This window comes from Trematosphaeria pertusa, assembly GCF_010094035.1.
Source record: "Trematosphaeria pertusa strain CBS 122368 unplaced genomic scaffold BU26scaffold_8, whole genome shotgun sequence".
NCBI lineage: Eukaryota > Fungi > Ascomycota > Dothideomycetes > Pleosporales > Trematosphaeriaceae > Trematosphaeria > Trematosphaeria pertusa.
Genome location: NW_022987219.1, coordinates 1,449,745 through 1,474,475, shown reverse-complemented (window position 1 = coordinate 1,474,475; position 24,731 = coordinate 1,449,745). Strand labels below are relative to the sequence as shown.

Here is a 24,731-nt window from a genome sequence, read left to right as displayed (position 1 = left end):
GCTTCTCCTCTCCTACGCTCTCACATACTCGTCGTGTGAGATATTGATTCCCTATGTAATTTCATCTTCGACCATAAGCGAGAGGAAAGGGACCTAGACCCGTTTTAGCCGTCATACTTCACTGTGACTCCTCGGATTAGTCCCCACCAACCAAAATAGAGACGATATAGGACTCCAAAAAGGCCGCAAGACCACCTGAGCCCACTGCCTACCGCGACGCTCTCGAAGACATGTCAAGGTTGGAAATGCTGCCAGACGAACTGGTGGTGGAGATTCTCGACCACCTTGTTGGACTGAGAACGCCAGATGAGCACGTAGCGCGCGGACTCTGCGGTCTCAGTCGAGTAAGCCGCCGATTGCATCACCTCGCTACCCCTTACCTCTATTCGATCTACTCCTTCTATCATGGACACCCATTCAACTTCCTGCACTCGATATCGACAACGCCGGCTTTGGCTGCTCATGTCAAGGCCATCCATTGGGATCACACCGTCGACAACTCAATTACCCTGCCGTACAAACGCCAAAGTTACCAATTAGACCGAACGCCCACCATCAGGAAACTACGGGAGCTGGGAACGCCGTGTGCGGAGGACCTAGTGAAAGTGCTACCGTCTATCAAGGACGAGGCTGCTCAACAAGTGCTAGACGCGGTCCTCATGTTCACCCCGAATCTGGACCATCTGATCGTTAGCGAGACGTTTCGATGGGATGGCCATGTGTACTGGTTCAGACCCATCCTCCAAGATCCGCACCGGTTTGGCCACCTCAAATCAGCCTTCATCCACGGTCCCATGAGGATAGAGAATATCGCACCGCTCCTCACTCTTCCTTCGATGCGCCAGCTTCATCTCACTCAAATCATCACTATGCGTCAGAAGCCCGGTCAATCTTTCGAATGGGAGGCGCCTGGCGAAAGATTCCGCGAAATTACCGAAAAGAACAGCTCGCCTATCGAGCATCTCCATCTCCTCGCCTCTTTTCTCAGAATGTCAGATTTAAAATGGCTACTGCGCGCTTTCCAGGGCCTCAAGTCCTTCGTTTACGAGCAAAAACCCCATGTGATGCACGGCCCCTTCTTTCGCGATGCTTACATGGCCGGCAAATGGAGCAGTCACCGTTACATGTCGCTATCCACCCACTTGGACCCCCACAAGCATTCACTGGAGTACCTGCGACTCGAAGACGCGTTTATGCTCCTGGAAAACCTCACTAGAGTCCTCAGCAGGGAGCCTTTCGAGAACCTGCGCACTCTCCATGTCGCACAAGTCCCGTGCTACGCCATCCCCCCCGAGGAGATCTCACAATTCGTAAACTCCATCCCCGCGTCCTTAGAGTCTCTGCGCATAGTTTCACGCGAGTCCACTTCGTTCTGGCCAGGACAAATCAGCAGCGTCGACATATTCGAGAGGGCGCTATACCTCATAGCAAAGCGTGCGAAGGAAGGCGAGCTGCCTAATCTGATGAATGTCGCTGTTGTTGATTGGCATCCCTGGCACGGAACTTTCCCGCCGGATGTGCACCGAATCAAGAGCGTGTTTGCGGAAGCCAGCGTCCAATTTGACAGCATGGCGGCTGTGATTGAAGAAACTAAAGACGACATAAGTTATCTTGAGGACGCTGAACTGGGTTGGCTGCTCGTTGAAGTACCGGAGGGCATCGCGAGGCGGCTCAGCTCATGATTGATAAGATAGATCGCATGTCAATCATCCACTTTTCCACACGTCTAGCTTTATAGCGATCTAGTGTTTATTGGGCCAGCCATGTGACAACTCGACCTCAGACAAGAATCAATCAATTCCCCTGCAATCTCCTCATCCGCTCCTCAGCCGCCCTAGCCCTCCTCTCCCTCTCCATCCTCGCCCTAGCCTCCGGCGTCAACCCCCTCATTTCCTCCTCTCTCTTATCGGCAGCGGTCTTTTCCGGCAGCACACCCAATGTCTTCCCTTTGCCGACCCTCTTCTCCCTCCTCTTCGCTTCCTCAGCCTCACTCTCCTTCCTTAGCCGTTCTGTCTCCGCTTTTCTCCTCTCCGCCTCCGCTTTGTCTTCAGCAGCCTTCTCGGACTTCTCGCGCGCTTCTCGCTTCTCTAAGTCAGCCTTTGAGAGAGCGGAAGGTACGCCTGCTTTGTCCCAGTCCCAGGCGGATTCGCCGAGCTCGGAGCGTGCGACGCGGAAGGCATCGCGAGTTGCGCGGTCGCCGGCGAGGCTGAATGGTGTGCGGGCGTCGTCGTTCATCATTGTTGGGTCTGCCCCGGCTTTTGTTAGGAGTGCGGCGACTATAGGTCCAGAGTTTAGAGAGGCTGCGAGATGCAGTGGTGTTGGAGTGTGATAATTCGGCGGCACGAACGCGAATTTGGGTGGAATGTCGTTCGTCTTGAGATAGTTGAGGAGCGCAGGGACCTTGGATCGCTTGATGATGGAGGTAATTTGGGAAGTATGAAGAGCAGCCGTCTCATCTTCTTTCGACAGTTTCGGAGGCTTCGGTGACTTGGGCGGGGCTGGTGTTTCGGGCTTGCTGTCTGGTTGAGGCGCATTCAGAGCGACCAGAGCAGCTTCGTCGATAGTGCTTTGCTTCACCCGGGTGAGCTCGACAAAAGCCCGCATAAGCTCCTTTTGTGTTGCTCGCCGTGTGCTGAACGGAAAGCCCCGATTTCGCGGATCATTGTTCCGAAGCACTTGGCCCTCATAGGGTCCAAACAAGGTGCGCCGGTTCGTACTCCCTGTAGCACGAATGAAGAGCAGATCGGCGGTATCAATCATGGTCTTCCAGCTCTGAAGCAGCTCGCGTACCTCATTCGTAAGCGCAGCTTCATTATATCGGCGTAGTGATGAACCAGCCGAATGCGCAGCGCCCTTTGCAGAATCGTTCGCTGACTGGGAGCCACCCTGTTTCCGTCGAGTCGTGTACCTATGGAAAGTTTTGTGTGCGATGACGGTTGCCGAGCGCTCATCCGCTCCCGTATGCTTCTTGCCCATTTTTGGTGCCAGCGCCACAATCATAGCGGCGAAATGCCCGCCACCGATCATGCAGAGAAAGTAGTGTGGCCCGATGTTTGCACCTGGTAGCGGCACGCCCCCTTCCGACTTGACCTTCGGAGGCTGGGTTGGGGGAAGCTGCTTATGTCGGAGTGTGTCCACAATATGCTCTCCTTCCTCTTGCTCAGCATCCGAAAATATTGCGCGATATAACCCCAGCGACATATTTTCCGGCAACGAGGGCGAGGTGAACCAGAACAGTGGGGGCTTCCCCGATCCGCGTTGTTTCTTCTTCGACGCGAACTCGTCAAAATCTGGGTTCGATATTTTCGCCTGCTTCTTCAGCAACGCACTTAATGTGGACTCCTTCGGCTTGTTTGCCGCCTCTTCCTCGTCATCTTCATCCGACTCAGAGGACTCGGAGCCTGAAATACTCTCGTCTAGTTCCCCAATGAGCTTCTCGAAGTCTGCTTCCCCTACTGGCTTGAGGCCCTTTATCTTTTGCTTCAAGTTGTATCCGTGGAGGTCGGACCGGACATGGTTTCGTTGTTCTACCACTGAGGTGAAGCTCAGCCCGCAGAGGTTGCAGGAAGTCGCTTTCGCAGGAGCACCATCTTCGGATTCTGGCGTTTCGGGAGGTTCGCTTCCGGGTGTAGGTATTCTTGGTGGGGGTTCTTGAACTGTCCGTTCGGATTGGTTCTTGAGTGTTATCGTGGACAGTAACTCCTCCGGAAGATCGAATACTGTGCAAGTTAGCAAGCTGAACGCAGGCAACAAGCGCCGTACTCACCATATAGCGGTCGTTGCAGCAGATGGTCTCCTTTCTGCGCCATCTTGGGTTGCTCAAGGATGTGGTTGCGGAATGTGCAGGGACGACGCGAGGAAGATTCGCATTCGTAGGCGCCCGCGATGGTTTGGTGGGGAGTCAACAAACGTCCCTTTCACGAGTCAGCCACACGCCAAGCCCCTAAAGTGCTTACTCGAAGCTAACCTCAACGCGACATTCACCGGAAAACACATTTTTCCTAGGAAGTAGCCGAGTGCTTCTACACTCTAAGAGTCGCTAATTCCCACGATGCCCAACGTGCTTGTTATTTCTTTTGAGGAGTTCTCCTTCTCGTCCCGACAGCTCTACGAGCACCTTCTCCCAAAGCTCCTCTCCAGGGCAGCTATCCACGAGTCCACCATCGTACAGGATGCTCTCAACTATATCCTTTCCGGATGGCCAAACGTAATACTGATCGCAGACCCAGTGATCGCAGAAGACACAGACAAGCATCGACGCCTGCTCGAAGCAGTTGCCGATCACACGAGGCATGGCTGCACTACAGTGTTAATGGGTCTATTTGCGGTAGCCATCGAGTCCGAGACGCTAGATGCCAGATTCAAAGAGTACTTTGATCTGCGATGGCGGGTGGCCGAGTCAACGACACACCAAGTTCGACTGATGGCCACGGACGAATCGATGATCAGGACCGCCAGTCTCTTTCCAGTATTCCACGCAAATGCCGTTTTTCTTGGCAGAGTGCCTGCGGCGCAGACGGTATATGCTGGGTCGAGTGGAGCTACTATGACTGCTTATGCGGCATATGCACGTGTTGGGCTCGGAAAGCTGGGGTATATCGGCGATACGAACTTTGGAGAGGAGCCCGAGCGACTGATTCTGGCCATGTGCCACTTGGATCGCCCGGAGGACAGTCTCTAAACGCAATACGTCCACATGAGCAAAGGTAAAACTTGCTAAGTTTTGTCGCATTGCTAAAGTGGACTAATTTTTCAGCAGATAGATATTATGTCGCTCTTAGATAAGATACTAATCGAAGAAATCCAACTCTATGAAGGTCTAGATATCTCCGAAGATCCCGCTTACGCCGACACTACCATCGCGAGCACTTGCAGGACTGTATTTTCCTAAACTGTCCTCCTATCCATCCGGTCCAGCGTCTCCCTGGCCCCCCACTTCGTCCACTCTGTAATTCTCAGCATGGATTCCCTCCTGTACAACTATGCCCACACAGCGGGTATAGACGTTTCGTTAAAGCGTACATCATCCTGTCCATTTGTTCGCCTCATTCAACGGAAGAACCGGCGTCCCCTGGCGTAAGACATACTTCTCTAGCTCCCTGCCTCTTGGACTGTCCAGATACCACCAATCGGCGAAATAGTCAACGGCGCCATAGACTCTTCCATTCAACCACACGCTTTCAAGATCCAGGCATTGCCGGAGATCTGGAAAGATTTGGAGCCAGGACCCTCGAGGGTCCAATCTTATATCTTTCATACTCAGCGTCTTGAGTGTGGGGGCATGAGCGGTCAGAAAGCCCCGAAGGAATCCTTCCGATGTATTTCAGCGGTGGAGAGTGAGTTCCTTCAGGAAGGGGAATTGCTGCGTCGAAGCGACAATGTCTTGCAGTACCAAGCCCGGGCGTTGGAAGTCTGTCGCCTGCCACCAGATCTGCGGATCGAGCTGGAGTTCGAGCGCGTGTAAGCCCGTCGCGCTGTGGAGGGCATTCCTGAGGGAAATCATGGCCCCTCTGGATGGAGTGTGGGAGATTTCCCCGGGCAGGACTCTGTGCGCCAGTTGCGCCGATGGCAAGCTGAGGACTAGACGAAGGCTCGTCAGATGAGCGAAGGGTTCCATCGGTGGCCAGATATATGCCTGCAGAAACGGGCGCCAGTTCAGATATCCCCCACGGAGTTCTAACATGGAACATCCGGCTAGACGAGCCGCTAGCAGCGCTATCTGTACTTCGTAACTTCCGTCACTCTTCACAATTCGCTTGCTGCGCGAGCTCGATAGCTTCTCGTACCCCTCGCGAGTAGCATACCAATCTTGGTTGGAGGCTTCCACCTCGGAACTGTGTCCCGTCCTCCATTGCGGATACTCCTGTGCGGGGAAATCAGCGGCTAGGACGTACAGTTTACAGAGATTGGGGAGCCCGGAAAAGATCGCCTGGAAGAGGAAGAGGCCGAGCGAGCCGATTGACGGTTGTTTCCCATCGTCCAGCGTTTGTTCGTCTGTCTGCGATGTACAGGCTTGAGAAGCGGAAGTGCCTTTGAGCAGCCAGTCCAATTCGCGTGTTTTGAGTCCTTCGCAAAGACTTTCGGCCTCGTAGCCGCAGTAATTGGTGTCCCATACCAGCAACTTAACGCAAGAGCCCAAGTGAGGACGGGTGGAAATTCTGGCCAGCCTTTTGAACTCAGGCAGCGATGTCTTGAAGCGAATGCGTTGGAAGAGTGGCCTAGCTCCATGACTGGCGAAGTCCCGGCAGATAAGGCGGTAGGCTGGAAGATCCGCTTTCCCGAGATGCTGCAGGATCTCGTCGTGCAGTTCGGTCGGTAGGTACATTTCTCTTTGAAAGGGGACGGTATTCACCTGAACTATATCTGTAGGAAAGGGATTCGGTGAAGTAAACTTGTATAAACTCGCGCCACGTCTGCCCGGCTTGGAATATGGATTCAAGTTGGGCTTATTGAGCTAGTCCTTAAATGGAAAGGTGCGCTTATGTAATTACAGGTTTCATATTTACTGGAAAACACCTATATGTTAGGTCGAAACTCAACCCCGCGAGATAGGGAGTGGTACCGTTCCTCCATGCACACATCGCGTCTCGTCCGACGTTATCGAAAGCCTGATACAAGACACGGATGCCACCTTCACCCCTTCCAATCCCGGTCCTTAGGCCAGAACCGTGAGATTGTTCGACAAAGCGGTACAGTTGATAGCAACATCAATCGAGGGCCTGGTCCTGTTCAACACCAATGCCTCGCTATAATTATAGGTTGGACTCAGCATCATAATCTGCCCAACAGTCGATCCATACTTCTCCGCCAGATCCTTGTAAACGCCATACTCGAAGGTAACCGGCTGGATAACGCACTGGGACGGAGAACATTGCGGAACCTTGACGAACTGCCCCACTGGCAAAGGAGCCGTGGCGTCCGTAGACGCCTCCCCTGGAGCAGCCGCAGGCATCAAAGACTCTAAGGTGATGTTGAGCCGGTACAAAGCAATGCGCTCGTAGGTGTCGCCCTTAACGGTGTAGTACAGCCTTGGTCCGCCGAATATGCAGTTTCGCGTGGGGTTGAGGCGGGGTAGGATGCAGGTCGTGTTGTCCGGTGTGCAGGTTTGAGGGGGAATGGCGATTACTTGGCCGATATTGGGAGGGATGGCTACGTCGGCCATCATGTTGAAGCGGGCGATGTCGCAGACGCCACGGCCTGTGGCTGCTGCGACGTCAAAGATGGTTGTGCCTTCGACTGTGATGGGGTATTCGCCGGTCGTGGTGTTTAGGGTGTTTGGATCGCATGCGTATAACATAGATGAGGAGGAGAGCACGAGGAGGGCAACCAGGAAGAAGTTCGATATCAGAGCCATTATGAGTACCGATGAACGATCCGTGCAGTTGTCTAATGATGGGAGTGTGGTGATTTGGCAAAGAGTGGCTGGATGAAACGAAGGCTCCGCAAAGAGAGACTGAGAGGCAGACTCGGTGACCTCAAATATAGACAGCCAAGAGAGGAGATCAAGGACTGGGCGAGATTTTAAGTAGATATAGTTTTGTTTGGTTCTAGTTACGCGGGGAAATATTAAGGCCGCGTATCTGGTGTACTTTCTGATTGGTCCTGGCCGCGACTAATAGGCTACGGGATAAAGGGTTGCGTACAACGAAGCAGGCTGCCCTGAATCTGCTCCGGATGAGTAGATAGTTGCTAACTTATTCTAGCAGTAAGAACAACGGATCGCAATTCAGAATTGCGTAAGCAAACGTTAGATCCGGCGAGAGACCCTGACGGCGATAGCGCGAATGAGGAGTACCGGTAGACCTAGCATGTCGTCGTAATCACAAGCAGAGAATGGGTCAAGGTGCTTCCGACAAGCGGTTCGCAAGGCTTTGAATTGTCGTGGGGAAGCGAGGTACCAGGCTCATTGATTTGTACATCGTACAAAATGGCCAGTTCTGACCATACCGGATTAGGAAAATGAACTACGTCTAGTGAATCGATCCTCGTGAACTAGATGAGACAAGAAACGACCTACTTCAGTATTCAGCCATGTTTCAAAACGCGACGAGACACACGATGCGCCCCGGTCAATACATGCGCTTGGAAGCAAACAAGGAACAAGCGACTGGGTCGCTTAAGTCCCGTGCGTAAGACAAGGACTTAGGCAACCTCAGCTCTTGGGAATGTAGCCTATCGGAAGCGCTGGCGCGAGGCGGCGTGCATACCTCCTGCTGCACAGTGCCATTTTCATTTGAGCATGAACACGTATAAATGGCCCCTCTGGCATATCGACTTTGCTGTACTCTTCCACAACTCCAAAATTTGTGCGACAATGCCAGATTTCACATTCGTACACGGTGACTCTGCAGAATCCCACAGCCCACCTCGCAAAAGATCAGTGCAACAGCGCGCCCAGCCAAGATTGACTCCAGCTTTGTACAAGGCTTCGATCAAGACAATCGCAGACACGGCCACGATTAGAGTCTCTTCGTCTACAGCCGGGATTGACGATGCGATTTTGCAGCGCATCAAGAAATGCCTCCAACGAGCGAACCACAAGAACACTCCCGAGCCCGAAGCCAAGGCGGCCTTCTATCTAGCCTCGCGGCTCATGGGCCAGTACAACGTCTCGCAGGCCGAGGTCTTGGCTCACGAGCCACCAGCTACGCAGCAACAATATGCAGGACAGAGCGTAGTGTCGATCAAGCGCGCCGATGGGTCGAGGAACACGGTAAACAACCAGGGCTTCGTAAAGGAACTAGCCCTCGCAATGACCAATTTCTTCGACTGCAAGTATTATTCAACGCGGAACTTTACCTCCATGGATTGGACCTTTTACGGCATTGCTGAGAACACGGTCGCTGCCGCCATGGGATTTGAGATGGCGTACAACCTGATTAGTGAATGGGCAAGACCATACAAAGGCAATGCGAGCAAAAGCAGTTACTGCATCGGGGTTGCTGAAGAACTTGACCGCATGGCGAGGAATGAGAAACGCGCTCAGGAGAAACAGGCTCGTGAAGCAGAGGGCGAATCTCTGCACATACGGGTCGAACACGAAGAAGCACAGAGACAGGCTGAATTGGATCGCTTGACCTTCGTCCCGAGTATCCAGAAAGAGCCGGATGAGGAGAACACCGATGGCACCATAAAAACCGAGAACAACGACCATGAAGATGCCAGTGGGGACGAAACTACAGCCGACTTCATAGAGAATGAAGTCAAGGTCGACCCCAATGCCGATTTAGATGTCGAAATCATGAGGCTAATCAAGCCTGAGCCAAGGGACACTCTGCCAATTGGACGAGTCAGCTCGCCTCCGTCGCCAAAACCTCCAGCCAACGATACTAAAGCGCTTCCGAATCAAGATGCGGCATCCAGTTCCTCGAGTACTATCAAGCAAGAAGAGGTCGGCGAGGCAGATTGCAAAACACTTTGGGCATCGCCCATGCAATTGACCATCTTCCGCGCGAATGCCCGCAGAATCGCAGATGACTATCTCAAAGATCGTGGAGTGAAGCTCTCCACTTCTAGGTCTCGATATTCCGGGGTTAGTGATTATTCGGCATATTCACAGGGAGTCCGTGATGGCAAGAAGATTGATGTTCGTGGCAAGAGGATAGAAGCGTGAATCAAGTTCAAACGGCGAAGAACTTCAAGGTCCCATATATTGGGAGTCTGTTTGGGAGGGTTTACGCCGCCGTTCTCGGTGTTCTAAGCCACCGTTCGACAACGGAGAAGGATATGACTTCAAACAAGTAGATCCGGAAACGACTCTGGGCCTTGACATCGCAGATAACGACATGATTCTATAGAAATATTAATTTTAATCACTCGTACCTAGTTTGATTCTTATTCCTTTCCGTCGGGTGGTGTAAATGACTACGGTTCTCAATACGAGCAGCGAGAAAGGGCTTGCAAAGCTGGTACGTGGTGTATAGCTATCCTTAAATTAACTATTAGGTAAGGCCTTTGAAAAAGAAAAGCCGAAATATTACATTTGAGTGGCATCTGCTCTACTTTCGATGCATTAGAAACAAAATAAACAATTCATGACGAGATTCGGGGCTACGTCAGCTCCTGAACAAGTTACGTCGCAGACTAGAAGGCTCTGATAAGCAGTTCAACAGGATTTCAAGGCTGGAAGGACCTCTAGGCCTTGTGGATCATGCATGAAGTAATACTTAGGAAAAGAAAGTGATGGTTCCTTTGGTCATATCAGACCCGCATTTGCTCTCACTCCTCCCCCCCTCCCATTATCCTCTACTAAAGATCCTTAAACTGAGAGGCATAACAGAGCAGGTCATTGCGCAGTTTCGTAGAAATAAGATAGACGGTCATGTTGTAAAGGTAGGAAGCGATGTAATGATGAAAGCCCACTTTAAAAAAGCTAAGCGGAAATTCTAATCCAGCACGCTAAAGACACACAATTAAACGCCTCACAAATCTGAGCTAGTAACCTTAAGACTCTCAGGTGTTTGATTCGGGATCAATCAGAATGGATGCACACGGCGTCCACCCACAGAGCTGGAAATTGCAATTGAAAACGGACATGGTGCGCAACCCTCTCACTACCACCCTATTCTGCGGAGCTGAGACCACTCAAGTGAATGCTGAGGAGTAGCCTTGGTGGGAAATACAATAGCTTGCTCAGACGGATAAAGCGGGAGAAGCTGATCAAAAGTAGGCTGCGGATGAGGCTGGCACCAAACAGATAAGCGCCTGTTATCTTCCGCCATCTGGAGCTTCACCCATCGAAACAGGGTCTAGGTCGTTAGAGGTCCTCGATCCTTATCCCAATGGGAAAAACATTGGCAGATAGTTGGTATCAGTCCAGCAATTGCGTTGCGGTCCCACTTTGAGGCTGTAATGATGTGCTTGGTGAAGGAGCTGCGCGTCCGATCGGCTTGGAAGTTGAGATCGTGCTCTGCATCGGCACCTCCCGCCTGGCAGCAGTCGAGGACAATGAGAACGCCACTCAGTGCGCTGCAGATAGGGCCACGAATGTTGGTCCAGGGGATGAGAGAAGGCGGCTTGGCCTTACTGTTGTGACTAAATGCGGTTAGCCAATGCAGCAACTGACTCTGTCGTCATATTTGGTCGGCGACCCGTGTAGTAGTAGATCTGAACTTCAAGAGGCATTATTGTCCGCCATAACAATGCACGTTATTTGTGAGACAGATTATTGGAAGGCTAGCTTACCTGGCTAAAATCGGACTGTTGAGTCTGCGGTCTCTGCCCGCATGCCCGGTGTAGAAAACCATGAGGAGCGTCTCACCGTCTGTATGTCTGAAGAATTGAGCTAGGCGGCGTTGGAGCCAGGAAGCCGAGTCGGACATTGGGATCTCATCGTCTTCCACAATGTAACCTTGTTCGCCATACGTCCTTCTTATCTGCTTGACTTCCTCGTCCAAGCCAGGAAGAACTTCGCAAAAAGCAATACTGCGGAGCCCTTCGCTGTGGTAGACGCCGAGACTCATATGGGTGTATTGCGGCATTATACGATCCGTAACTGCTGCCCTGGTACTCCCCACTCTGCGCTCTCTCCGCCCATCAGTCCATGAACATAGCAATCCCCAATAAGTCTATACGACTCATCAGAAATTCCCTCCTTTCGCCCTCCAAGTTGATGGAAAAGCGTTTTATGTGAGTCTTTTCCCGTCTCCCGTAATATGTACAACATTGGCCCGCCATAGAAAACGCATATCATGTCGCCAACCTCTGCATGAGGAGGGGCAAGGCCCATATACCCATTCTCAGTTACAAAGAATCGGCGCAACGTAGCTAGAAGCATATCCTGCGCAAAGAACCGGCCGGGCTGTCGTCTGAAATCCTCCGAAGACCAAGAATCGAAATCTCGAATATCAGGCGGCAGACTTGTGAAGTCAACTCCTGTCTGAACTTCGCTACGTGTGATGGCTTCAAGGTAGTTCTTCATTAAGAAGAGAACACCCAGCCGGGTATTGGGATCTTCGGCTTTCCCTTCATAGAACCCCTTTGAGATGTTTGAAATGGAGCTGCCAGTGCTGTATAACGTCGTGACGAAAGCTTCGAAGCGACTACCCCCGGAAGGATAGAGATCAGAAATGCCTAGTTTTGCCAGGTCCCAGATTGTAGACAGAACTCGTGCAAGTCTCGCTTGGTCAGCTGTAGATTCTCGAGCTGTAGGACCGCACGATGTTGGCCCATTTAGAAGGATCCTGGAAAGCTTTGCGCCGTGAATGCTGAGCATATGCTCCTTGAGTAGCCTAACCGTCGGGAGGTAGGTACCGCCAGCGGAGAAACGTTGCCTCCAAGAGACAAATGACTTTCTGAGTACTCGGGGCTGGTGCTCCGACCCACAGATAGACCAATCTGGCACCCAAGATGGCATTTTGCGTGGAGTGGGTGATACCGAAGAAAGGATGCGAAGAGATCTGCGGGTTACGAGACAGTACGTGGCGAAATTGATGTAGACATCTTCGACCGATGGCTCATACACGACCTCAAAATCAGGCGTAAAGCGGTCTCTTGCCATGCCCCACACCGCGTATATTTTGTCCCTTGGATTGGTAGCTTCTCTTGGCCGTACCGCTTCCACGAATTCGATGCTGAATGGATCGAAGTTGAGGTCTTTCCGTGAATGCAGGGATCGAACGTGGTCAATGAAGAAAAGTGAACCCACCCCGCTCGTAGTTGAATTCCTGGTAACGAAATGATCGCTGTTGCTCGACTTCAGATAATCCGTCATGTCGCTCAGAGTCTTCCATGGAAGTGACCAATTGCCGCATAGGAATGAGGCATTTTGGGCTAAGGCGGCCTCCTGAAAGACCCATACGCGCTTGAACTATGGGCGATCGAAGAACTCGAGGATCGCTCGCGATTCTTCCTCGTAGGGGTGTCCGTCATGGCGAAGTACTAATCCAGAATGTCGGCCCAGCAGCTTCGCCAACTTTCCCGATATCATCGTCATCGAGTCGACCGTTTTGTCACTGGCGGCGTCTTCTTCTCCGAGCCAGATCAGCACCCTATTGGCTGAGCTGTATATGTCACCCATGAGCCTGACCTGCCGTTCCCGCTCTTTACCATCCTCTTGATTGATGCACACAGCGTCCACCCACAGAGTCCGTCGGTGAAAGCGCTTCCGAAGATAAACCAGTGCAACATACAAGTTTCTTGAAATCTCTAACTTCCTCTGATGACAGTCTATTCTGTATGATGGCTGAGGGCAGCCCCACACATATGAAAGAGCTTCATAAATAGGGGCTTTCTCCAGGAGTGCATGTACAATCTCGATACGTAGGGCATCTGCCGGGTTTCCGGGAAGCAGCTTGATAAGACGAATCTCTTGGTCACCATCCCGAAGAGGCCGGTAAGCATACCTCTGGGCAGTGTCTGCTAGGCACCGCTCAGAATGCGTTCGTGGATCGACCGTACCCGCCTCGATATGGCCCATAGACAGAAGCTTCCATTTTATTTGGAGCCTAAGGAAGCTCCCAAGAATCGCAAATCGTTTTCGAATCAGAATGGAAGTGTCTGACGCGAAGGCGCGGAGTGCTAAGAGGTACATTATGACAAACGTGGCACCCACGGGAATGCTGTATTTCAATGGGAGAGCATTAATACTGTCGCCTATCCGGGCTATCGCTAGTGGGAAATTTTTTTTCTGACCAGTAGCGGACGGACGTAAAGGGATACGATCGGAATGAGGACAATCGTTGGAATGGCACACCATACGTAGAACCAGCGGACGAGTCCCTTTCACTCTTTTCGCCATACTTCTCTCTCCTTCAGATACTCTTCATACGTCGCCTCGTCATTATACTCCGGGTCTCCTAGGCTCAGGAAGTCGAGCCACTCACTCAATCGCGTTCTCGTAGTCCGAGGCATTGGACGCTGGGTGTTTGGAAGGATGAGGAACGCGATACCAGTGTGCGATGAAGTCCCAGAAAATCTGGACAATATACTGTGTGCAACAGATGTTGTCGGACCCCAACTCAGATCATGGTGGGATGACTTTATGGCTGGCTGGAGCTGGCGCCGTGCAGCTGATGAAGGCGCCTCGTCAGGCCATCTTCACGGGCTAAGAGAACACACTGCATCATCGCTGGCATTTGAAAGGTATCCTTAGTGGAGGCGCAGTCAAATGACCCAATTGACCGGATGGCTGATGGTTGAATGGGCACAATTCGGAAGAAGTCCTGCAGAAAGACGAAGGAATGGAATTAGGAATTGGATGCAAGCTTACGTAAACACGCCTTTCTATATTCGGTTAAGCTACCAGCCTCTCAGAACATCTTCCACCTGAAAGAATTAAGAGGCTCTATAAGGCAAGACATAGCCGTATTCGGCGGAACTAGCTAGGTAAGACAAGAACATGCCATCAACGCCCATTCAAGTCAGTGCAGTCGGATGGACTCTTCATCCGCCAAAGACATCTCCGCTCCTTCGCCATTCATAAGCCCATACACGTAACACTCCCCTAGCAGGCAATACGCTCCAGCCCTAGTTTCGCTGCGGCGAAGAACAAACGGCACGCCCCCGCCATTGAACACGTAGATTAGGTCTCTGGCCGCGGTCGAAGGAGGAGCAAGCCCCGCAAGACCTCCGCCAGTCGTGAAGAACTTCCAGCCGTATACGTTCTCTTGCAGTGCGATTGTGTAGTTGAGTCCGTTTCCCCAAGTGGGTCCCGATTTGCCCTGCCCTTCTTGATTCTTCCGCTTTTTGATTTGCGCAAGAAATAATTCGAAACGGAAGGCGTTGTAGGACGCTCGGAGATCCACGTTCTCATCCCCAGCGTTTTTCGTATACAAAACTCCGGCAATAGGAATCTTCCACATCATGTCGTTATGGGTTTCTTGAGAACGAAGATTCCCGATCGTAAGTGACTCCACCATGGTGTCAATCTGGGCGAAGTACTCGTACCACTCATCCGGGACATTGCTCGCCGTAGCAACTTCATCGACCGAACTCAGACGATAGCCACGGATGCTCAGCTCATCAGTCCGACTATCATGTTCCGCTCCAGGCTCATCAATCCAGGAGGCGCAGAACCTCTTACCCCGCAAAGACGCCTCATATATGCTGGGGGTTTTCAATACCGTCCAGTTGGGGATCCAAGACGGAAATCTGGAAGGATGCGACCCCAATCCGGCTCGGTAGAGCAGCTGCAGCACTTTGCCTTGCTCGATGAATACCGCAGCATATCTCTTTATTACAACTTCTAATGGGGAAGTGTAGTCTGGTTCGAACCTTTGGTCGGCACCATCTGACGCGAATCCAAGGAGAGCAAAGAATCGGTCCCGTGTATAGGTGGCTTCAAGGTATCGAAAAGAGTCGAGAAGATTGACCAATGCCCACCGCGTTTGTCTCGCCTCCCACTCTCTGTGTCGTGCTAATTCAAGGCAGAATTCCCAAGGATAGACTCTTGACGACGTACCGCTCACATTGGAGTGGTACTCTCGATCAACGGTCTCGGTGGCGCTTAGCAGATCGTTCCAGTCAACGACCCACTTCCCACAAATGATTCGGATACTCGCAGCAAGAACTACTTCCTGCACCACCCAGGCGCGGCGGAACCAGGGATTCTCGAAGAACTTCATCACCACCTCCCACGCCGGATCGCTAGGGGTTGGCACTGTTCGGGCACTCCACGAGGTAGGCACTGGGGGTAATCCTCTCGGCCAAGTTTTGACTGCTCCTTTCGCTCTTATCTGCATCAAGGTCTCGATTGCACTTTGGCTTTCGCTGTGGTTTCCAAGGAAAGCAAGGACCGATATCGCTTGTTGGAAAATGCGCGGTAATAGACGAATCTGCATCGCCTTCTCGCTCCCGCTTAGATCATCTTGATCTATGCAAACACTGTCGACCCATAGCGTTAGTGGGTCATGCTTCGATCGAAGGCTTTGAAGGGCCAATTTCAAGTTCTGGGTGATAGAAAGTACCCCAGCAGGCGTCCATAGTCGCTCCGTTCGGGAAATATTGCCCCATACGTAGGACAAGGCTCTATAAAAGCCCGGACATTCCATAGGTACGTGATATACTACGCCTCGAAGTGGCTCATGCTCAAGCCCGGGAAGAAGCTGTAGGAGGCGTATATTTCCCTCTGGTAATCTCTCGTATCGGAGTTTATGGAAACGGCCTAGTTTAGACATGCCAACGATCGTGCTTCCAGCCTGCAATGGCTGTGCAGAAAGACCAGCACGATGGCTTGTATGCGTCGGAGCGCAAGAAGATGCCGAAGGCAACCTGATGTAAGAGTTACCCACGACAAGCGGGTTAGAGCGCTCGTATGCAGCCAATGCTCGGTTGTTCTGCGATCCTAGATTTGCATGGTCATGCCCGGGCATAGGGCCTTGTGTCGATGTATTGAATCGAACTTCGAAAGGGAATAGACCATGGAGTGACCAATAGTCGGCAGTGTATAATGCCCATGGATTGACATAGAACTCATACCGAAGTCCAGAGTATAAGTTCCTAATTATGGCCAGAATGAGCACGTTCTTGGGTGCTAATTCCCGATCATCGTACTGGAATTTCCGCATCTTCAAAAGTAAGTTAGTCAGGCCAAGATGCACTCCAAGGGGCTTACCCGGTCTAACTGTGCGATGTTCAAATGAAACGAAGTGGAGTCTTCGTTTAACATGACAGCAATGTCAAAATGATACACAGGGTGATCGAAACAACCAGATATAGCATCTGCCTCGCCACACATGGCTAGTAGCTCGGTGATCCGAGCAGAGATCGCATGCTCAGCGAAAGTGAATGAAGCACAACTGTCCCGGTCATCGAAAGCGTCATGGCCTGCTCTAGCTCGAAGACGGCTAGTCCAATGAAGATTGGGGTTGTACTTCGTGCCGATGTGCTGTTGAAAATACTGTGACATCTTCGTCCGGGAAATCAGTTAGCCGGATTTTCTGAAGGGAGAATCAGGAATCACACACCATTAATTCTCCAAGATAGTAGGCATTACCATCCACATTGGCAACAGCCGGCCAGCTTTGAAGCATATCCTGAAGAAAAGAAGCATCCGTTCTTCTCGTAGTGCTGAAAAGCAGCAATGTGGATGGTTTTTCGTACTGAGCCTTTCCCGGTAGTCGACCCTGCTCATGCTGGGTAATTTCCTCTGTTGTCAAGAGACATATCCTATCAGCTCTTTCGTTTTCAGAAGGAATATAGCGTGCATTTCCAGCATCCACGGGCGCTCTCTGAGTATAGCCAAATGGAGAGGGGATGGAAGGGATATCACCGGAAGCCCCAGCATAGCGCTTTGCCTGGACCTCTGGCCTCAACGAGTCTACACAAGATTAGCCATCCAGTGACGATCGCATAAACGGTCTGAGCGAGGGTTCTCTTACTATCGTCTGGAGGAGGAAGATTGAGTTTAACGCCTTCCTTACGGAATGTTGTCTGGATTCGGTGAATGTTATCATCCGAGAGCGCAAGGGAGACCAGCAACCGATGCTTTGTGTGGGGGCCTATAGAGCAATGTCTGGCCATGAGGTCCATCAATTCGTACGGCGGACATTCGCAGGAGACGGATTCCTCCGTCATGAAAATTCGAAGCATACCGTCCATGCACGACAGGGCGACGTCTCCTCTTTCAACGGTGCCAACTACGTCATTGCCCTCAACCTTGACAGTATAGCTCTGAGCGATCTCGGCAGCCACACAAACTACGAGGTTGGCAAGTTGCTTGGATAGCTGATGGCGAGTAGGGTGCGCTTTTGGAATCAAGCTATTTCAACCACGTGTATCAGCAATGAGTCCATATTAACGAAGTGGTTGTTCACTGACGCTTGTAAAAAGACGGATCGATCTCTGAGAAAGTCCGTGTACGAGCTGTGCACACCGACGTGACCGTGCGGACTGGCGTCCATCTTGACTGCTATTGACAACTTCCGATCTTCCATATCGAATAGTTCCAAAAAAATGTTCCATCGACTCCAACTCTTCTGTATTAAATGCCAACAGGGAGAGCTTGCCTTGGAAGCTGACCCTTAGGTGATCTCGATCTGCGATGAACCAAGGGTTTGGCAAGCCTAATGGGTCAACCAATGCCGCAAGGAACTCAAATTCGCCCTGCGACCCATTTTTCGTAATGGGAAATATCGGGCTACGGTATAGATTATCGGGCAGCCGAAACGTGCGGATACGCGAAACTCCTTGGATGGCTGTGCTTATGTCCCGGAAAAGTCGTGAAATATCTGAGAAAGAAGTCGACTGATCCAGGTATGACAGCTGAGCGAGCAGGCGGTCGAGCTCGCCACTGTGCCACATGAGAAGACACCGGAAGAAGTACCTGCAGGCAGGATAGTCTAAGTCGGGTCGGAGGCCCTTCGCTATACATTCGGAAGCAGTGTTCCAGGAAGGTAAAGCTGAACTGTGAAAAGTCGACGATACGTAGATTAGAGGAGTTTTCATAAGTGCAGCCCTGTGAATTTTCAGCAAAGTGGAGGCTAGGCGACCCTGGAGTACGGTTTACCTGATGAAGTCGCCTTCCTGGGCGTCGCGAACACTTAGTTGTGTGTATATGTGAGTCAAGGTAGTTGCATCGGCATGACTACCCCGCAATGCCTCGAGACACCGGATGTAGTATTGCGCATTCCTTTCCACAGCAACTCCGAGGTGGCATAGAATCTTCCAGCCGGTATTGAGCGGATCATAGAGCTCAATTGTTGGACTCCAAGCTTTGTTGTCCAACATCGGATCGAGCATCGGAAGGATGGTCTTCTCCAACGCAAAAAACCTGTTACAGCACCGAACTTGCTGCGACTTCAAGCCCTCTAGGGGACGCATTTTCGCAACCTGTTCCGGTAGCTTCCGACCATGAGCAATCGGGGAGGCCCCCGCGTCATTTTCGAGCCACTGAGAGTAGTATGACCAATTCTCCCGTAACAGGAATAGGATATCCCGAGACTGGCAAGCAGCAAGGAGGATGCGGAAGTCGTTAGAGAGGAGCAATGTGCCCGGTTCCACAAGACGAGGAATATCCGAAATACCGCATGTCTTCTTTAACCAGGATATCCATGCCGCCTTTTCTGTCGCAGGAACGTGCAGGTAATCATCGTGGATGAATTCAAACGAAGTATCCATCTTCTTTGAGATCCCGGATAGCTGCGATTTTCCGGAGTCTACGCGTAGATAGAGCTGCGGACCGCGTTTGCAACCTCCCTTCCTCGTTGCAAACCACAGCTTGAGCCCTTCGCCCTGCCAGCATGCTCGGTGCATGAAACGCACCTGTGCGATGAGTTCGCTTCGACGTAATCTCAGAGCGTCGAAGTTATCTCCGCTATGCAGTTTTGCGATCTGCCCGCAAACATCACGGGCATCGCAGTCACGAGCGCCCATCCGTCGAAGGAGGTCATATCGATCGGAATGGACTACTGCAGAGGGTTCGATTATGTCGATGGAAATGCCTTCCGGTATATGGGGACCTTTTTCTTTCATGGGGAAGAACAGTATCTAGTCGGCTGCTTGGGTCCAAGTGCCGTCTCTAAGCGGGATCAACTTCATTTTGCTGATCATTGTTCGCAGTTCTATGTTGCCAAAAAGCAATAGCAATGCCTTGGATAGTTGTGCATGCCAGGTGCAGGGCCGAGATTGCATTATCCTAGGATTAGACTCTATCATGGCTTGTAGGTGCACTAAGAAGTCTCGATCTGAGAGGGTGCGTACACCTATCAGACCGAGCGCTTCGGAATCCGAACTGGAGTAGAATGGGGACAGGTACTGCCGAGCAGTTGTAGGCCGGAGAGTGAAAGGAATGCCTTTTTCGTCCAGGAATTTCGGCGGTACATAGAGTAGCGCCGACGGAACAGCCATTTCACGGCCCCAAGATTCAAGAATCCTCTTCTCAGCGAGTCCTTGAAGAATGTGCTCACGTACCGGGTCAAAGACAGGCGAAATCTCTCCTGTTAGAACAAAACGAGGCCAGTCGTATTTTAACGGTCCGGCGTTGATCTCAGAAATGGACTGCAGAAAAGCAGCAGCAGTTGCATCGCGTAATGTGCGGTTCCATGGCGAAGATTCGTCGATTCCCCGTCGGTTGGCAGTCAGTAGGAAATCGCATTGGAGTATGAACTAGCTCTGTAAGTCCGTGGAAAAAGTAGAAGCAGTTGCGAAGCTTGACACATACCTGAAAACCGTAGGCACGTATGGGCAAGAAAGCATACACATCCAGAGTGGTGCTCGTAGAATCCTCCGTCCGCCTTGTAGTAGGGAACGCGAGTAACACCTCGGACTCCACACAGCCGGGACGTTTGACTTCTGGTGTCGTGTGCGTAGCAATGTACCTCACAATGAGGTACCGTTGGCAAGAGCTGCCATGACTCAGCGTGACCATCGTGTTACCAGAATCTACTGTGTCGGTTCGAGAAAGGCTAGTGCACTAAATGCTCCCATCAGCACTCGTCACTGACAAATTGAGCTTTCTAATACGCCGAAGGAAGAGGAGCAGAGTTGGGTCGAACGAGACGATGTCCTTCACAAGCTCCTCCTCGTTATACTCGGCAGCGAGGTTCATGTAGAGCGATGTGTACCCAGGTCTCGTCGGTTCAGGAAACCTTTCCCATTGTGGGGTGATCATGCCCATATCTTGTCTGCGGTCAAACTTGAACCTGAAATGTCGTGAAGAGATCCATACAACGTCCGCCACCTTGAAGACGGACTTGAAGCCAATTCCTTTCTCGCCGATGTATCCCGTGGATCTGTTTAGTCCTGTCTTGGTACTCTCGCCAATTGTGCAGATGGCTCTAACATTTTGTTCGGAGAATCCTACTTCGTTGCAATCGACACGGAGGCTTCCAGGGCGGTAGGAAAAGTTCAATGTTGGCGTTGCGCACGCATAGGCGTTGTCGTCGGCATTTTGGAGCAGTTCGAGGAGAAAGTGTGTAGATTTATCGTACATCTGCTCTGATAATCTGGGCGACATCAGGAATTACCTAAGACAGTACTCCGAGAACACTCACATCTTAAGTGCATTGCGGATGACTGATGCGATCGTGCTCTGGCCAAGGGTACCGTCTAACGACGTCTCTTGCCGGATAGTGTTAATTAGCAGTCTGGCGTCCTGCTGCGATGCCATGACTTTCTGCGCAATACTGACGATGATGGGGTTGATGTCGGGGATCTTCTTAGACAGGTGGAGTAGGCTGAGGATTTAACATTCCTATCGGGAAGCACAGCCCCGCGTTCTGCATACTCCCTGGTCAGTGTTGTAAGCCACAACCGCCTCTACGCGCCAGGCTTATTTCTTGACGAAACTTGACTGGTGCGGAGAGGAAAGGCTGAACTTCATGGTTGGCTGAGAAGGTCCTGTTGCCATCAGTCTCGCTCTTCTGCGACCATAGCGTTGCCGGTGAAGCATTAAGCGAACCCATGAGCATGCATCATCGTCGTTATCTGCAGATGAAAACTGCAAAGCCTCCCCTTAGGATATAAGGACTAGACGTAGGCAGCGAGTGTCCCCGTCTTGCGAAAACATCTGAAACCGTTAGATCCATCCCTTGCCTATTGTTCGGATAGTCAACGGTGCGTCAAATCCATAAAGATGAAGAGGAATTCGCGGATTTGCGGAGGAGTCAAAATGTGCCTGGTACGAGTGGGAGAAGGCTGAGACGCCAGGCTTGGGGACCACCCGCGCTAATGACTAATGGCTGACTAATCCCTCCAGCATTTACTTTGCTTTTGCAACATGCACGATCTTATATTACTGCGACAACTTCGCATGTGAAGGAGAGGGTATTGTAGTCTTAATCATCTATTTGAAAACCCCCCGTTTGCATGTACATTTCCGGGATCGTGCACTTCCTTTACATATGGACTAGCGCCATAGGACTACACCTTTTCCAAGGCCCTCTCAAACTTCGTTTTAAAATCTGATAAACTTTCTATGCTTCTCCCCGGATTTCCCAAGGTTTGAGGTATAGATAGGGTGCACATTGCGTACGGCCGCGGGAGTCGCATTTGCCGACAATAGCACATCTACCCCGCCAGCGGCAAAGAGCTAGGAGACGGGATCGTTTCTTATCTACAATCATGCGGCAGAAGTGGCGATCGAGATGTATGCTTACTATTAAGACCTTCCCTTTACGGCGGTAAGCAGTGATATATCTACGTCTCTTTTCTCTTCGGTCATTCTAGCGTTCCCTCTCGCTTCGTCCGTGTCCTGGAGATCGACGCGCTGGGTTTACGAGCCCTCTCTTAAGCACTGAACGCAAAAAAGGACTTGGAAAAGGGCTTGGAATCCTTGGGGCAACTTGTTATTTCCGTTAAACCTCTCTAGTTCATTGTTTCCTCCGGCAAGCCATTTGCTTCACCCACCAAAATGTCTTCCACCCTCGCCTCCCAACACCGCAAAGCCCTCATCGGCTCCCCATCAAACTTCTGGCTCCACCACACCAGCCATGGCTTCGACCTCACGCACCCCTCCTCCCCCACAGCATCTACCCTGGAGCCCAAGGTCACCATACAAACCACAACCTCCCCCATAACAATCAGCCCCTCTAAGTCTGCCCTCGTCATCATCGACATGCAAAATTTCTTCCTCTCCGAGTCCTTCGGACGCAACCGAGGTCCAGGACACGCGGCCTGTGAGCAACTCATCAAGCACGCTATCCCCGCTGCGCGCAAAGCTGGCATGAGGACTATCTGGCTGAACTGGGGGCTTACGGAGAAAGATGTAAAGGAGATGCCGCCGGCGGTGAAGAGGGCGTTTGGGTTTTTCTCTATCCCGGCAGAAGAGGAGTTTGCGGAGGACTTCAGCGCAGGCGAGAACAGCGTGAGCGTGGACAAGTTTGGGGATGTGAGATTTCAGGGTGGCCATGTGCTGCTGGAAAACGGGAAGAATGGGGCTATGTATCGAGGTTTGGGAGCTGAATGCGGAACCGTGGAGCTGGATGACGGGAAGAAGGTAGACGCAGGACGTCTGCTTATGCGGGATACGTGGAACGCGGCACTCTATCCACCGCTGGCCTCTATCTACGAGGAGGGCACGAAGCTCCCGCACAACCCAGATGTCTGGATCCATAAGAACCGAATGAGCGGGATGTGGGGCTCAAAGACCGACTGCGAAGAGTTCCTCGAGAAAGAGGGAATCAAGACGCTCTTCTTTACGGGCGTGAACACAGACCAGTGCGTTGGAGGGTCGTTCACGGACTCGTTCAGTAAGGGATATGATTGCATTTTGCTGAGCGATGGATGCGGGACAACGAGTCCGGAGTTCGCGCAGCAATGCTTTGAGTTTAATGCTGCGAAAACGTTTGGATTCTGTACCACTTGTGGAGAGTTTGCGAAGGGTGTCGAGAGTATGAAGAAGTAAGAAACGAAGCGGACGCAAATGGAGGGTTCAAATGCGACTCTGGGGTATCTCGAATGATGTACGTTTGAAATACATGCACAAGACTTGCGGGCTTCTTACACAGGCCTGGGAAAAGCAATCTTCACCCCAGCAAGCCGTTTTCTTGCCAGTTCGGCCAGCTGCGGCCACTTCTCCGTCTTCTTAGCTGGAGGAGATTCTGCCATGCGTCGCAAATAATCTTTGGACTTCTCCTCATCACCTTCGATGCCATAGAGCTCGGCTAGCTCCAGCATCGAAGGCTTATGACCGCTGTCAGCAGCGACCTTGAACCACTCACGTGCGAGATTGTCAGCACTGCCTTGTCTCCACTGTGTCATCCATGTAATAGCCCGGGTAATCTTGCGATCCTTTGAAAGAGCAGTCTTATCCATTCCAACGTCCATGTAGAAGTTTGCGAGGTTGTACTGGGCTTCTAAATGACCCGAGGCGGCGGCCTTGTTCATGTATTTCAGCCAGTTTGTGTTCCTACCATTTTCAAAAGAGGCGAGATGGTAGTAGGCAAGCGGATCATCGGCTTTGACGGCCCCTTTCTCAAAAGCCGCCTTGGCTTTAGCTCGCGCCTGAGGAGTATTTTTAGACTGCATCATCAGCCCTAGAGCGGTCCATGGAGGCATTCTAGGTTCCGCCATCGGATGCGGAATCATCGGATTGAACTTCGTGTCGCACTTCTCCAAGGCCTTTTCGTACAAAGCTTGTGCTTGCTGCTGTTGACCAGCTCTTTCCAAGAACTGCCCTTGCAATGTCATAGCATCCGTGTTTCCTTCCTCTGCTAATGTCTCCAGCATTCTCTTGCACTCGTCGATCTCGGCCGTCGAGAAAAGACGGACAATGTCTTTAGCTGTTGGGAAGCCGTCCATGGTGCTGAGATATACGGCGCTGAGTATCTGCAGAGTCGCTAAGTACTCTTTAGCGGCACTGCATGCGAGAAGGAGACGGGCGGCTATATTTGGGTGCTGGCTGGGCGGAAGGCGTGCGTTCGGATCTTTTACGTCGGGTATTCGAAGGATTGGAATGGCAATGTATGTGAGGTCTCCTAGTTGCAGCTTGTATTCTAGAGCTAGATCAGTGGCAAGCCCTTTGAACTGAGAATGGGACATACTTTTGGCTAGTTGCCGCACATTGGTCGCAGGGTCAACCTTATCCTTGGAGGCGGCCTCAAATTCGGCGACAATCCGGTCAGCTACGTTGGGTTTCACGGCAAGCAGATCTTTGGCCGAATTAAAATATTCGAGCCGATTGTTGGTTCGCATCTCCTGGGGATTCTTCCCGCTTGGTTCCCATTTCCGCCCAGTAAACGCTTTTGCGGATGCATAGCGACGGATGGTTTGAGAGTGTTGGCGCAGTTGACAGAAGATACAGGGCTCAGATCTGAGAGACGGCCTAAGAGACCGAGATATTGTCGGACGGAAGG

The 24,731-nt window shown here is 51.6% G+C and overlaps 11 protein-coding genes across 11 annotated transcripts; 4 read left to right on the top strand and 7 right to left on the bottom strand.

The window, feature by feature from the left end:
* The first annotated feature begins 23 nt into the window (after positions 1-23).
* Positions 24-1,833, top strand: BU26DRAFT_520051 (uncharacterized protein). Its single transcript, XM_033829214.1, has one exon. It carries the CDS (start codon positions 231-233, stop codon positions 1,680-1,682), a length of 1,452 nt encoding a protein of 483 aa, XP_033683358.1. The 5' UTR covers positions 24-230; the 3' UTR covers positions 1,683-1,833.
* Positions 1,634-3,877, bottom strand: BU26DRAFT_541044 (uncharacterized protein). The gene is made up of 2 exons (XM_033831579.1): positions 3,767-3,877; positions 1,634-3,719 (listed from the first exon to the last, which is right to left on the bottom strand). Exons 1-2 carry the CDS (start codon positions 3,807-3,809, stop codon positions 1,795-1,797), a joined length of 1,968 nt encoding a protein of 655 aa, XP_033683357.1. The 5' UTR covers positions 3,810-3,877; the 3' UTR covers positions 1,634-1,794.
* Positions 3,856-5,027, top strand: BU26DRAFT_332003 (uncharacterized protein). The gene is made up of 2 exons (XM_033822193.1): positions 3,856-4,706; positions 4,757-5,027. The coding sequence occupies exon 1, from the start codon at positions 4,052-4,054 to the stop codon at positions 4,679-4,681; it is 630 nt and encodes a 209-aa protein (XP_033683356.1). The 5' UTR covers positions 3,856-4,051; the 3' UTR covers positions 4,682-4,706; positions 4,757-5,027.
* A 296-nt stretch (positions 5,028-5,323) lies between these two features.
* On the bottom strand, positions 5,324-6,325 carry BU26DRAFT_506072 (uncharacterized protein; the record flags this gene model as incomplete). The annotated part of the gene is made up of 1 exon (XM_033826889.1): positions 5,324-6,325. One exon carries the CDS (start codon positions 6,323-6,325, stop codon positions 5,324-5,326), a length of 1,002 nt encoding a protein of 333 aa, XP_033683355.1.
* Positions 6,326-6,476: 151 nt separating this feature from the next.
* Positions 6,477-7,490, bottom strand: BU26DRAFT_520047 (uncharacterized protein). The gene has a single exon (XM_033829213.1). The coding sequence runs from the start codon at positions 7,352-7,354 to the stop codon at positions 6,656-6,658; it is 699 nt and encodes a 232-aa protein (XP_033683354.1). The 5' UTR covers positions 7,355-7,490; the 3' UTR covers positions 6,477-6,655.
* Positions 7,491-8,290: 800 nt separating this feature from the next.
* BU26DRAFT_520046 (uncharacterized protein) lies at positions 8,291-9,792 on the top strand. Its single transcript, XM_033829212.1, has one exon. The coding sequence runs from the start codon at positions 8,315-8,317 to the stop codon at positions 9,611-9,613; it is 1,299 nt and encodes a 432-aa protein (XP_033683353.1). The 5' UTR covers positions 8,291-8,314; the 3' UTR covers positions 9,614-9,792.
* A 956-nt stretch (positions 9,793-10,748) lies between these two features.
* On the bottom strand, positions 10,749-12,712 carry BU26DRAFT_506069 (uncharacterized protein; the record flags this gene model as incomplete). Its single annotated transcript, XM_033826888.1, has 3 exons — positions 10,749-11,034; positions 11,185-11,567; positions 11,702-12,712. The coding sequence occupies 3 exons, from the start codon at positions 12,710-12,712 to the stop codon at positions 10,749-10,751; spliced, it is 1,680 nt and encodes a 559-aa protein (XP_033683352.1).
* Positions 12,713-12,808: 96 nt separating this feature from the next.
* Positions 12,809-13,531, bottom strand: BU26DRAFT_565750 (uncharacterized protein; the record flags this gene model as incomplete). The annotated part of the gene is made up of 1 exon (XM_033833430.1): positions 12,809-13,531. One exon carries the CDS (start codon positions 13,529-13,531, stop codon positions 12,809-12,811), a length of 723 nt encoding a protein of 240 aa, XP_033683351.1.
* An 829-nt stretch (positions 13,532-14,360) lies between these two features.
* Positions 14,361-21,046, bottom strand: BU26DRAFT_506068 (uncharacterized protein; the record flags this gene model as incomplete). The annotated part of the gene is made up of 11 exons (XM_033826887.1): positions 14,361-16,505; positions 16,553-16,846; positions 16,905-17,257; positions 17,319-17,698; positions 17,813-18,394; positions 18,446-19,077; positions 19,201-19,425; positions 19,639-19,935; positions 20,099-20,342; positions 20,382-20,882; positions 20,931-21,046. The coding sequence occupies 11 exons, from the start codon at positions 21,044-21,046 to the stop codon at positions 14,361-14,363; spliced, it is 5,769 nt and encodes a 1,922-aa protein (XP_033683350.1).
* Positions 21,047-22,288: 1,242 nt separating this feature from the next.
* Positions 22,289-23,281, top strand: BU26DRAFT_531674 (Isochorismatase hydrolase; the record flags this gene model as incomplete). The annotated part of the gene is made up of 2 exons (XM_033831047.1): positions 22,289-22,765; positions 22,808-23,281. 2 exons carry the CDS (start codon positions 22,289-22,291, stop codon positions 23,279-23,281), a joined length of 951 nt encoding a protein of 316 aa, XP_033683349.1.
* Positions 23,282-23,376: 95 nt separating this feature from the next.
* Positions 23,377-24,570, bottom strand: BU26DRAFT_428321 (uncharacterized protein; the record flags this gene model as incomplete). Its single annotated transcript, XM_033823777.1, has 2 exons — positions 23,377-24,371; positions 24,420-24,570. The coding sequence occupies 2 exons, from the start codon at positions 24,568-24,570 to the stop codon at positions 23,377-23,379; spliced, it is 1,146 nt and encodes a 381-aa protein (XP_033683348.1).
* Between the last annotated feature and the right edge of the window lie 161 nt (positions 24,571-24,731).

Bases quoted from the DNA above. Each gene is read 5' to 3' on its own strand.
- BU26DRAFT_332003 (XM_033822193.1), top strand. From the start codon at position 4,052: ATGCCCAACGTGCTTGTTATTTCTTTTGAGGAGTTCTCCTTCTCGTCC.
- BU26DRAFT_520046 (XM_033829212.1), top strand. From the start codon at position 8,315: ATGCCAGATTTCACATTCGTACACGGTGACTCTGCAGAATCCCACAGC.
- BU26DRAFT_541044 (XM_033831579.1), bottom strand. From the start codon at position 3,809: ATGGCGCAGAAAGGAGACCATCTGCTGCAACGACCGCTATATG. The intron at 3,720-3,766 runs GTGAGTACGGCG...TAACTTGCACAG, and splicing joins GCTGCAACGACCGCTATATG to TATTCGATCTTCCGGAGGAG.
- BU26DRAFT_520047 (XM_033829213.1), bottom strand. From the start codon at position 7,354: ATGGCTCTGATATCGAACTTCTTCCTGGTTGCCCTCCTCGTGCTCTCC.
- BU26DRAFT_520051 (XM_033829214.1), top strand. From the start codon at position 231: ATGTCAAGGTTGGAAATGCTGCCAGACGAACTGGTGGTGGAGATTCTC.